This window comes from Heterocephalus glaber, unplaced genomic scaffold (genome assembly GCF_053883595.1).
Source record: "Heterocephalus glaber isolate CG9 unplaced genomic scaffold, H.glaber_assembly_v1.0 deba00001729, whole genome shotgun sequence".
NCBI classification, from domain to species: domain Eukaryota; kingdom Metazoa; phylum Chordata; class Mammalia; order Rodentia; family Bathyergidae; genus Heterocephalus; species Heterocephalus glaber.
In genome coordinates this window covers 11,972,565-11,986,127 of record NW_028258440.1, presented here as the reverse complement: position 1 = coordinate 11,986,127, position 13,563 = coordinate 11,972,565, and the positions used below count along the sequence as shown (strand labels likewise).

At 33.8% G+C, this 13,563-nt stretch overlaps 1 protein-coding gene across 9 annotated transcripts in view; it reads right to left on the bottom strand.

The window, feature by feature from the left end:
* The window catches only part of Thoc2 (THO complex subunit 2), a 110,932-nt gene that overhangs the window by 36,904 nt on the left and 60,465 nt on the right, over positions 1-13,563 (bottom strand). For all 9 annotated transcript variants that reach the window (XM_021240529.2, XM_087199823.1, XM_087199824.1 and 6 more), the window contains 3 exons: positions 7,808-7,849; positions 7,257-7,387; positions 7,058-7,159 (listed from right to left, as the gene is read on the bottom strand). In XM_021240529.2, coding sequence (XP_021096188.2) covers positions 7,058-7,159; positions 7,257-7,387; positions 7,808-7,849 — 275 coding nt within the window. The remainder of the gene's footprint in view (positions 1-7,057; positions 7,160-7,256; positions 7,388-7,807; positions 7,850-13,563) is intronic.

The window sequence follows — 13,563 nt, the reverse complement described above, 5'->3', positions numbered from 1 at the left end:
ATAGAATATATGTTTCAATCATGAGAGGCTAAGGCAGGAGGATTGTACCAAGTTTGAGGCTAATCTGGGCTACACAGTGAGCTTGAGGCCAGCCTGGAGTACATAGCAAGACCCTGTCTCAAAAAATAAAAAAAGGAGAAAAAAGAAAAGAAAATATACATTTCCATTTTATAGTAACAGTCTACTAATCATTAAAACTCTTAATACACTCTACAAGTACATAAAATTCTTTTTATAGCGAATCATAAGTATTTTAAATTTAGAAGGGTCTATCAGTTTAGTGATTAAGAGATCCAATTTGGTGTAATGCAATGAAAGGCCTCATGCCATCTGGTTCAGTCACCTTTATAGAGTAAAAGCTAATGTGACACTCCTAAATAAGTTCTCTTTCATATTTTTAGGGTAAACATTTAAAAAATATTTTCTACTTCTTTCCTCCCCCCCAGCTCAATATTCTTTACCAATATTTGGTGAAATCATATCAATGAAATTCTTACAGCCCAAAACAATTACACAGAATCTTAAACTCTTTTGAATTACATAGTAAATCTAAAAACTTAAATGTGAAAAGGTTACAGATGAAATGAGAGGCTTTCTAAAATGAAAATAAATTGTGAATTCAGTTTATAATTCAAAGAATATGACCATTCTTAAAACAGCAAACTTGATATAATTATCTGAAGAAGCTTCTTATGACAAAACAGGCCCAATAATTAAAATGATTTTATTATCAGCTGTTTCTCCTTTTACTCTTCATGGCCCACCCCACCCTCCTCCAATGGAGAAAAGAAATGATTAGTTTTAACCTTTGGACATACTCTGTTCCACCTTCAAAGTTACCACCATCTGTCCCCATTTCTAGTCCTATGTCAGATGGTCCCCCTACTTGCCAAGGATAAACCCACACACACACTTACACATACCTAGCTTTTTATTCCATTCCCTTCTCTATCACACATTATATCACTGTTTTTGTTTGAAAAACAAACAAAAATTAAAGGAATACTTTCTTATGTTTTACCCACAAGCTACCATGGTATCTGGCATATAAAACACAAGTAATGAGCATTTGTAGAATGGATTATTGAATACCCTATAGCAAGCTTGGGGTTTTTGTTGTTGTTATGGTTTTTCTGAGACACGGTCTTGCTTTATAGTTCAGGCTGGCTTTGAACTCACTATGCAGCCAAGGCTGGCCTTTAACTCACGGTGATCCTGCTTCAGCTTCCTGAGTGCTGGGATTACAGGTATGCATCTCCATGCCTGACTACATGCTCAATGTTTAAAGAGGTATTCAAACTTTGTGAAATTCTACAAGTGACAAATTAATACATTCCACTTTGAATGTAAAAAGTTCAAACAGCAAGCTCATAGTGTTCAAAAGCCTGGTGAAATAATAACAGCTTACAAACGTAACAAAACCCAAGTATATTAAAAATTCCCTCACACTGTTCTGTATTAACTTATATTTTTATTCATTTATTCATATTAATGTTTACTATGACAAGTTATTAAGCACTAGGAATACAAGAATGAACAATGATTACTACTACTCTCAAGCTTGGTCTAGTTGGGGAAACATTTAAAATGATTTTTAAATTTCTATATTGGTGGGGTTTTTTTGGTACTGGGTACTGGGGATCGAACTCGGGACGTTGCACTTGCGAGGCAGGTGGTGGCACCACTGCACTAAATCCCCGGCCCAAAATTTCTGTATTATTTTTAAAAGAAAAAAATTTAGAACAGTACTTATATGCTATGAATAGAATAAAAATAGGGATAATATATTTTTATTGCCCTGTATATAAATAAAAATACCTGGAAAGATAAATAATCTCAACACTGGTTACTTTTTCTGAGGGGAAAACTGAGTGGATGGAGGATGAGGTGAGAGACTTTTTACTTACTGTATATCTTTTTTTACTGTTTATGTTTAGGAGGCACAACATGATTTTTGATTTATATATTTTAATGGCTTTCATTTTGATCCTTTCTAGCAAAAGTTAAGCTAATTAACATTTCGGCATCAACTTTTCTGTCATGAAAATGTAAAAATTCTATACATTCAGTAATTTTGCAATAAACATTATCATTATCTGTGGTTATCAATGCAGTGCAATAGTTTGCCAAAACTTATTCCTCTGGTCTCACTGAAACTTTGTAAGCTCTAATCAACATCATCCCTTTCCTCATCCATTCCACTTCTAAGTAGCCTCTAGTAATCATCTTTGCAGTATACAATCTTTATTTATTTTTAAATTTTAATTACATTGGTACAATTTATATATATATATAAAATGATAACATTCATCATAGGGAATTTGTACCTGTACATAATGTTATCTTGATTCTTTTTTCCCATTCCCCTCCTCTCCCCGCTTATTTACAAAAGCCCATTTCCATTTTTTCCTTTTCTCATTTTTTTTCCTTCCCTCCCCCTCTGCCTCTCTAGTTCCCCCTTCCTTTTGAACAATTTTTTTCTTATTTCACATTGTCTATTATACATCTTGGTCCTTATTTACACTTTCAGTTTCTTATACCAGAGAGACAATTCAATATTTACACATGGGTGTTTGATTTAGTTCACATCAGAGTTTGCACCACAAAAGAAATCACCAACAGAGTGAAGAGACAACCCGCAGAGTGGGAAAAAATTCTAGCCAGTAGCCCCTCAGATAAAGGACTAATATCGAGAACATACAAAGAATTGAAAAAATCAGACCCCCAAAATTTAAACATCCAACCCAAAAATGGGCATCTGAAATGAATGGACATTTCTCAAACAAAGAAGTACAAATGGCAAATAAATATATGAAAAATTCTCAACATCACTGGTCATTCCAGAGATGCAAATGAAAACAACACTGAGATTCCATCTCACTCCAAAAAGAATGGCTAATATCAAGAAATTAACCAACAAATGCTGGCAAAACTGTGGGAAAAAGGAACCCTTCTCCACTGCTGGTGGGAGTGCAGACTGGTACAACCGCTGTGAAAATCAGTATGGAGATACCTCAAAGAACTAGGACTAGAGGTCCCATATGACCCAGCTATTCCTCATCTGGGTATCCTCCCAAAAGAATTAAAAGCATCATACCACAATATATGTGCACCCATGTTTATAGCAACACAGTCTGTAATAGCTAACACTTGGAAACAGCCCAAATGCCCATTAACCAATGAACCAGATAAAAAAGGTGGTTTTTCTATACAATGGAGTATTACTCCACCATAAAGAAGGATAAACTCAAGACATTTACAGTATACAACCTTTAAAAGAAAGGAAATTCTGTCATCCATTGATACGGAAAAGTTTTAGGTAACTTAATAGATTGAATATTAAGGTAGTTGTAGAAGCAAAATAAGTAATGTGTTCTTTTAAGATTTGCTTTTCCCATAACTCCTTATTTAAGGTGAGGATTATCTGACTCTAACCGGTAACTTCATTAACCTTACAAAGTTACCAAGCCAGGGTGAATTTACAATGTATATGGCCTATCATGTGTCTGTGACTTGTAAATAGGAACTGGAATTGTATTTACATATCAAAGACCACTAGGGATGAGATAATGGCTAAAAAGGATATAAAAAGGAAAATGCTGAACAAAGGGGGCGGATACTGACCAGACTGGTTTCTAGCATTTCTGCCCACTCTCCAGAAGAAATTTTATTATTTTATCCCAATTCTGTGTCTCTGTGTATTTCTTTCCGAGATTTCTGCATAAAGGCCAGTGTGAGAACCCCTTCCTCTGTGCATGGAAGCAGGAGTGTATGAAGCCTTTCCTTTCTCCATGGAGTAACGTTTGTAAGAACACCTCCCCGGGCATATGAATGTGGAATGAAACCTCTACACACTATGAGCCAAAATAAAAAATAAATAAATACATAACTAAATCTCTCCTTTAACTTTTGCATGTTGTGTATTTTGTCCCTGGATTTGATCCCAGCACAACAAAAATATAAAATAACTAGAGTAGGGTTAAGGAGTCCTTCCTAGGTAAGGCACAAAAACCAGAAGCATAAAGTGAATCCACATTTAACTGGGTGAAATTTTTAAAAATTTTAAATAAGTATTTAAAGTTTCTGGAAACTGCCCTAAGGACAAACAGCAAATAAAGAAATAGTTGTTGAAGAAAATCTACAAATGTTTATAGAAAGGAAGAATATTTGGTATTTGAACCAAGACTACATACACCCTTTCCAAACTCAACAAGGTGAAGATACAATTCCAGATTATTATAGCTTCAACTTCCCTCAGTTTTAGTCCAAGGGTTTTCTTCCTGGGAGAAGTATATTAACATTTTTCATCCTGTCTCCAGCTACAGGCTGCTGGGGTTGAGTCTTAAAGAATATATATAAAGAAAGTCTGCAAAAAATGTGTACAGACTTCAGCAGTTTGCCATATTAATAAATGTCAGGAAGCTAATGGTCACCCCTTTGAGCACCTCTTGTAATTGTAGAGACCAAAGGCAACTTGTATTAATCTAATAATGTCTCAATAAATTTAGTATTAAAATATTTATATAAGGTTTCATTTTCCTGATGGATACATTTTTTTGGCATACTCTCTTTCTCTCTAATTCTTCACAAAGTATTCCAAAAGAACCCCAGAAGGTAAAGGAACAATTCTCAACTTATCTTACAAGGTCAATATTGACCTTGGTATTAAAATCAGACAAAAACAACCCAATAAAACTACAGACCAAAAAATCTTCTAAATTTAAATGCAGAAGCTGGGGATTTAGCTAAGTGGCACTGTGTCTGCCTTTCAAGTGCAAGGTCCTGAGTACAATCGCTGGTACCAGAGAGAGAGAGAGAGAGAGAGGCAGCCAACCTCAAAAATATTAGCAAACTTAATTCAGAAACTTTTTAAAAATCATGCATCATTACCAAATAGGATTCATCCCGGGAACACAGGTTGGTTTAATATCCAAAACTTAATTAATGTCGTGTATCATAGTGTTATAATGAAAACAAATATTATCTGATAATCTCAATACATGCACAAAAGCATTTCACAAAACCATAAGGAACACACACACAAAGCTACTATGATTAATGTACAAGATCAGGAATGTTAGAGAATATAAAATCAATACTATATATAAAAACTGATTGCAATTTTTACACACTTGCAATGAGCAGCCTGAAAATGAAATTTAAAAAAAGAATACTAGTCACAATAGCATAAGGAATGAAATACTTAGGTATAACTTAGCCAAGAAATGTAAGATTTATACACTGAAAGTTACACAGTATTGTTGAGAAAAATTTAAAAGATTTAAATAGAAAGATATTCTATGTTCATGGATTAGAAGATTTAATTTTGAGGGACAGAGCAATACTCTACAAATTAATCTACAAAGTCAATGCAATCCCTATTGGATTATTTATCCCAGCTGCCTTATTTGCAAGCTGATCATAAAATTCATATAGACTTTCATGGGGGATCAAAATAGCCCAAATAATCTTGGAAAAAGAAAACAAAGTAGGAGGGCTCTTACTTTCAATTTCAAAACTTACTGTAAGCTACAGTAGTCAAGATACACTTGTTCTGGTGTAAAGGTAGATATAAAGACCAATGGAAGAAAACTGAGTTTAGAAATAAACCCATATATCTGTGGGTCAATTAATTTTTCAACTTCACAAAACACTACAGGACATAAAGAATAAGATAAGCATCATGGAGGCAGGTGTGTAAGTACCCCTCCAAGTCTACATGGAGAAGGGAAAGGAAGGCAAGGGAAAACCTGTACAAATAAAGGAAACAAAATATTTGCAAAAGTGAAGGAAAGGAGACCATAGTAGACTTAGGGAAACATAAACAGGCTCAGTACAGCTGGAGATCAAATAGGCAGAAAATGAGGATGGATAAAGGGAGGGAAAGATCAAGGAGTGCCTCTTACATCACCATGCCAGAAAGCTGGATGTACAATCTGCAGGCAATGGGTATTAAGCACAGAGTTGTGAAGCAAGAGAATAACAAGGCACCACAGTTCTTCAGACAAAAGAACGAAGGTTGTGGTAGTAGAGTAGATGAGATGGACTCAAGGAATTTAATACTTATTATCAAACAAAAATAGGCACTTAGATCAGTACTTAGCACACCTAGCAATGGTTCCATAAATATCACCTGTGATTTTGTTAAGCTACAAAATGTACCTGAAGAACTCAAGACCAGAACTTATTCAGGCAGACTAAGGCCTAATATCCTCTCCCACAATAACTTTCCCAGGTGAAATAACTCATTCTCTTGTCTATCCTTCCATAGCACTTTATACATCCTGTATAATAGCACCTCAAAGCCAGACTCTGACCCTGAACATCCCTGCTTTCCTGGTAGACTGTGATGAGAGACAATATCTTTAGTCAAGGACAATATGACAGCATACTGTTATATACTGTATCTAGTTAAACTACAGAATGCATGACTTTTAATTAGAATAACCATACTGGCATTTATAAAAGGAATGAATTTACAAAAGAAATGACAACTGACAGTCTTGATAAAAATATGTGCAATATAGCAAGTATATTTAAGATCTAAACTAATACTAAAGTATACAATTTTTATAATCAAACTTCAAATAGACTACCAAGAAGTAGAACTAACATTACTCCTATATTTTTAATGATATAAAAATAAAGGGAAAAATGAAAAAAAGGAAGTTTCTCAGAAGTTGGCTCCCTATGGAGATAGTTCTATGTCCATCGTCCTAACAGATAAAATATCTTCAGAACTTTGACTAGCTTGCACAAATTAACGGTGTAAAGAAAGTCCATAACAAGCTATCTTTTCTCTGTTTAAAGAACTCATTCTGTAATATGATGTGTTAAAAGGGATTATTAGGTTTTATACCTAAACAACTCTGAAACCATTAACTTGGTAGTTAAAAGGAGCTAATACCACAAGAATTGATAGTCATTCTATCTGCAGTATATAATCAGCTATATAGTTTTCTCAAAATTAAGGCTCTGACATAAACTAGCTGAAACAAAGTAAATTAGATCCAGAAATAATTTAGATTAATATAAAGAAAAATAAATTAAAACTTACTTCATGATATATTTGGCTCTGTCTATTGTTTGAGCTTTAACTTTTACTAAAAGTGGGTGACTGTTATAAGTTTCATTCTTCCACTGGCCATACAGACGGTATCTTTAAAAATGATGAGATGAAGAATTAGGAAAAGTTAAACAATTAGAGGTTAACAGTAGAATTACGAGTTGTTAAAAATATGAAAATATGTATTTACCTATGCTGGTAAGGAAATGTTTTAAACATTCCCCATAGTTCCTCAGACATACAAGCATTGCAGTCCATCAAAGAAAGAGATGGAAGTAGTACCTGGTCGGTAATGCCTAGCAAACAGCTAAGGATAACTTCCTAAGAAGAGAAAAATTATTTCAGTAAGAAGTCCACATTAATTCATCCTCAAAATAACTTTGTGCTATTATTGGGGAAATGACATTTGTTGATGTCAAAACACAAAATATCCAATTCTCTGCCCTATCACTGTCTTTACTTGTGTTTCTCCATCCACAACAACAAATGGGGTGAAGGAAGCAAAAAGAGTAGCAAGGAAATGAGGGACTTTTATCTCTCTTCCATTCTCAACACATTCATATTCAAAAAGGGGGGTAATAAATCTTAAAACATAACTTTTTATGAGTTGTCAAAAGTTGTGGTCAACATGCAAAGTATAAAATAATTATTCATATAGATGATCAAAGAGCATTCACAGTAAAATTTGCAGTATGCTATGCCTGGACAGACATTATACACATTTGATTTTTTCAGTCTTACCGTTTTCTCTTTATCTTCTTGTTTGCTTCCATCAGACTGAAACTAAAATGTAAAAAAAAAAAATTTAATCAAATGCAAAAAGATTAAAATTATACTGTCACAATAGTTTCTAATTGGAAACAGATTAACTTGCACATGAAAATGGACTGTTTTTACACACATGTAGGTTATAAATAGTCTATTATAATTAACATTTTAAAATTTCATGTAGATTTCTAACCTCCAAATTGTCCTTGACATCTATGAATCTTGTGTCAGCTTTATAAAGCAATTCTTTTCAATCTCATTATCATAAACCAAAGCATCCTAAAAACTGATCTAAGTATTATACAGTTAAATATTATAAAATTGTAACCAGCACATTTAGCTTATAATGCATTTGTATTTTTCATCTAGATTTTCTCTATAGCATTAATTAGTAAAATCAAACACGAAAGAAACAAAAAAAAACCCCACCAAAATTAAACACAAAGAAAATTTTTTAAGTGGCAAAGTTTATTTGTAAAAGTAAAAGTGAAGAGTGAGAGAAAAACTAGCTCTGCAGAGCGAGCTTGGGCGGAGGAAAAGAGGAAAAGGCAAGATAAAACTACACCCTGAAGAAAGTAGGGCAGGCTATTGTGAGGAAAGCTACCACAGCCAAACAAAGAAATTTAAAGCTATGTTTTAATTCATGGCTACCAAAATAGTCACTGAAACTAAGCTCAAAATATTAGTAACATTGCTGACAAAGAAAAAACCAATGCCTAGCTTGGATGGACTGTGAGTCCATATTTTATCAGTGATTCCCAGATGGGCCCCGAAAGTGATACATTTGATGATGTTATCTATTTATTCAAAACAAAACAGTGATACTTGCATGTTTGTATACACCAGTAGAGGGCTAGAGGAGTGTGCAGAAGTAAACAGGACACTTCAAACACTGACACTGAAGGACAATCTAGATTTCTAAGAAGGACATATTTAAAATCAAGTAAAAAAGAGGGAAAGCTAATAGGTAGCTAACGAGGTTATTTTCGTCATAGATGAGAGTATTCTGTGTATGTATGCATTTTCATGCTTGAGTATTTTAATGTGTGTTACCACTGGAACCAGTCTAACTTCTTTGCTACATTTTTACCTGACACTAATTCAGGGTGTGCCATTCTACCTTTATGGGAAAATGCATACAAATATACTTTTTTCCTCCTAATTAATGGGTTTAAAAGTTATGGTTCTCTTTGACAGACACCATTAAGTCAACCTGTCAGCAAATAAGCAACTGGGTTACAGAGGAGTACCCCAGCAGAAAGAAAGCTACAGTAGTTATTTTTATTTTTGTTTTGTTTTGTGTGGGCGTCTTGTAATTACAGTGGCATATTGGATATACAACAGGAGGCAGAAATGAAGGTATGCCATAATTGGAAGAACTAAGTTTATAGTATATTATGTTAGAATTTAAGGCAGTTAAACTCCCCTTTTCCTGGTGTACTACGATTCAAACAAACCTAATTAAGCTATAAATAGTTTTCTCCACAGAAATAAAACACCATCTTAGTTACTAAGCTGGCCTAATTCTCTTTCTAGGTAACTAATACGAGTTTCTAATGTTTATGCACCAATTCTCTAGATTGTATAACCAAGAAAATTAGAAAAAGAAATATAGGGAACAAACTAAAGCCATTTAGAAGAACAGTAAAAACAAACAAAAACAACCTTCCTAACAAAGGCTAATTATAGCAAGGATAAAAAAAATCAAGTGATAGAGGCAAATAAAAGCAATTTTCTTTTTGGTGCCAAAAAGATAAATACATTCCACCCTCTCGATGCTTTTTCTTTTAGTTTACTTTGCTTTTTAATTCAGAGTAATGTAAGACTCTCTTTCACACAATACAATATAAGTTTTACCAAATGCCAGGCTGAAATGTGGTCACCGAAATAGAGGAGAAGGACAAGAGATATTCATGTATTCATTTACTAAGCGTCAGGTATTGGGAATTCTAGGATGAGCAGGACAAAGTTCCTATCTTTGAGAAGGTGACACCACTTGAAGATCAACGCTATAATTGCGAATGTACTGTTAGCAATTTAATTTTTAAGTTTGAATGAAACAGCACTCACAATTATGTCTAGAGAGGCCATCAGGTCAATGACCCAAAACAAGTTCCAATATCACTCCATAAAGACAGAGGAGCTGATGGGGTGCACATCAGTACTGGACACCAAAAAAGTAACATAGGTCATCCATCAAGAAGGCGGCTTTGGAAGAGTTGAGGAATAAAAGGGAAAGCTAGGTAAAACTAGGTAAACCTTTTTATTGCTAATGACCTATTTTTAATACCTTTAATCTATGAACATTTCAAATGCTACTTAAGACTATACTTAATCCCCAAGTGGAAAAAAAATGAAAACACTTAAGATTTATGACTAGATTGGAACCTGAACCTCCATCTATTTAAATTATAGCATGATTTTCACTGTTTTTACTCTTCTCATTCCTATTAACCCCTATACATCTACTAGGTCCATGTACTAGGCTAAAAATTTTACATTTATGTCATAAATCTACTCCATGTAGAAAATCTTTTTACTAGAAATAATCCAAATGAGACTCATTAAAATAACTTATAAATTGCAAAATATAACCCATGGGGGGCGGATTACAGAAACATGAGTTTAACAACCCTGGACAGAACATTAATCACCATTCAATGTTTTGGTTCTGATGTTTGTTTCTGATCTTTTTATCTTCTAGTCAGAAACTCATGGGACTTTATAAAGTGCTTAGAAATACCCAATAATGTTGATACATCATTTATATAGAGATAGAAAGAATTATTAAATGAAGAAGTACTAACTTCTACTATATTTCATTTAGGTTAATAAAATCTATACTGGGGCTGGGGATTTAGCTCAGTGGCACCGCACCTTCCTGGCAAGCACAAGGTTCTGAGTTTGAATCCTAATAACCCCCCAAAAACCTATACTGTACTAAGAGGCTAACAAATAATAATATGGTCACTTATATACAATAATAATGTGGTCATCTACCACATCTGTGCAGGTTCTTTTTATTGCAGTGCAATTAATAGCACAACCTTTCAATATCAAGAGTCCTAGTTTAGACAATAAATTATATGGTCTACCCATCACATAAGTAACATTCAAATTGCAAAACAACTTGTGAAAGTGGCTTTAATATTAAAATATACTCCGAAACCCTGCTATATAGCTATACTCAATTTCACAAATTCACCAATTAGAACTACTTTGGTTAAAATACAGTTGTGTTATGCAAGTTCACTTTGTTTTACACAATGGTTCTAAGAAGCTGAGCAAGTACAAGCACTTTAAGTGCCCTTAATGAATATGTATATGTGCTTATATTTTTAAATGATTCTCTTTATTAAACAAAACAATAAAATCGCCCTAGCTTGGGGGCAAATTAGTTTCTATATTGAATTTGTTTAAAGTAACGTGTTCCTGTGTTTGGGTTAGGAGTCCCCCAGATCCTGAATTTATTCATGTACAGGCACTGTTTATTTAGGAAGCTTTCATAAGAATCACCATTGAGAAATTATCCCTGTGGATAAATGTACTTCTATCCCATTGTAGAGTCTGAGTCTGTGTAGAAATTCATTGTAGGATTATTCTACTTGAGGACATGGTAGTTTTATACCAAATCTTGTCTTTCATTGGTTGAAAGCTGGGGACCAGTGAGGTGAGTGTTACTTCCCTGCCAATTCAATCCTGGCCTGTGTGACACAAGCCTGAAGACAAAGACAGACAGGTACCAGTAGTTGAAAAGTGGACTAGCACAAAGTGGAATGGTAAGGATCTGATACACAGGTCCTTACAGATGGGATTTGACAGCACCTGCTATGCTCTTGAGTAAGCAAATGCCCAAATCTCCAACGGGTGAACATTTTCCTAAATGCTGTCAAGTGTTACTTCTCTTCCTTACACTTTGAAGTTTCTTCCTAAAATTAATTTTGAGATTCATTTTCAGAAAACAAAGTATTGGAAAAGAAGGGCAGGAATTGAATAAACTGTTCATAGCATGCATTTGGGCCATATTTAAAAGTCTATTTCTCTTTCTTATATAAAATGCACTTTAAAAAGTATACATTATTTGTACACAGAGTCTACATTTGCCTATTAATACTTAATATCAGCCTATCCTTGTATGTTTACCTCTTTTAACAACTGGGAAAAATGCTAAGGTCTGATTTGTAATTTATTTAAGTATGACCGAGCATGAACATACTCAGTAAAAGATAAAGTTATCTAAGTTCAAGTCAATTATTATAGGAGGCAGTATAAGTGTAAATATAAACATCCTAATGGTTCTTTCTTTGTCAGACTCATTAAAGAGTAAGGTTGTTTGTTTTAGATTAAACTTGGTCTCCAACACCAGAGTTCTTCGTGTGATTTGCATAAGACCTTTTTACATTAGCAAAAGTACACTGGGGAGCTTAACAAATGATGCCAATGATAGCAGTGTCTTCTCTATTTGGAAAATAACTATAATGAAAGGTTTTGATTCTTCTTTAAATATTCTTACAAAACTTGTTTCTAGTTAAAAAGGAGAAACACACCCATAGCTCCTCTAACTAGTTCACACACAAAATCCTAACAAAAATTTTCTTTCCTTTCAAAAATTTTCTTTGCTCTGTTGCCTGATCTGTAACATGAATTTCAACAGGGTAACTATCTGATTATCACTAAAATGTAAACAAAGGAATTAATATGAAGTCAACAAATGTGCTCTTGAAGAAAATGAAGCTATTTTAAAGTAGCATTTAATATTTAAAGACAAAAATAGATTAAGGTATACTAATACTTAAAAGACAAATCAAAAACTATTGTAATAACTTAGAAAAATGATAACCCATTATATTAAATCTCAAATTTCACCCTTATTTCTGTGCATATACACTGAGTATTTTGATAGTACAAGTCTAGTTACTCACATAAATCAAACACAGGTATGGTACAAAGCCACCATATTGAACCCCATACCTTTATCCATTTTGAGTTCTAACCTATACAACCAAGGGAGACAATTTCAAAAGAAGTAGAGTGAAGCAGGGTCATAGATTCTTCTTCCCTAACAGTTGATGAAAAGCAAAAAGCAGTAAATATCAGCAGCCACAAAATTCTAAAGTAGTTAGGTAATAAGCTGGAGTCTTGGAACCACTCGCTTAAGGTACATTTTTACTCTAGCAACCTAAATTTTTATTATGACACTTTTTGGCTGACACAACAAAACCCCACGACATGAAATAATTCAGTATCCATCTCATACTAAGGACATTTTTCTACATTACCACACTATCACTGTCACACCTATTTTCTACTATCATTTAACACCTAGTCTAAGGTACATTCAAACCATCTCCCTTCAGGTTTCTCTAAGCTTTATCTGTGAAATCAATTGTAACACTTCAGCTTTTACCAAGCACCAACATAAGAAATAATAGTATAAAGAATAACCAAACAAATGAATTAAGATGGCAGAGTGAAGCACAAACATGGAATACCTTCACACCAAAATTCTTAAGGCAATAAACAAAGTCTTTTTTCTAATGCCCAAAATTAACCACCAGCAACCAAGCAAGAAAACAGAAACCTATGCTATTAACTTTGGGGGTTGGAGGAATAATGAAATGAGATTTTAATACTACAAACAGTGTCATATGCCTCGTGTCACTAACATAATCTGCAGGAGTACTGAGCAAGGAAGTTAAATAGAATCTTTGGTGACATGGCCTGCAAGG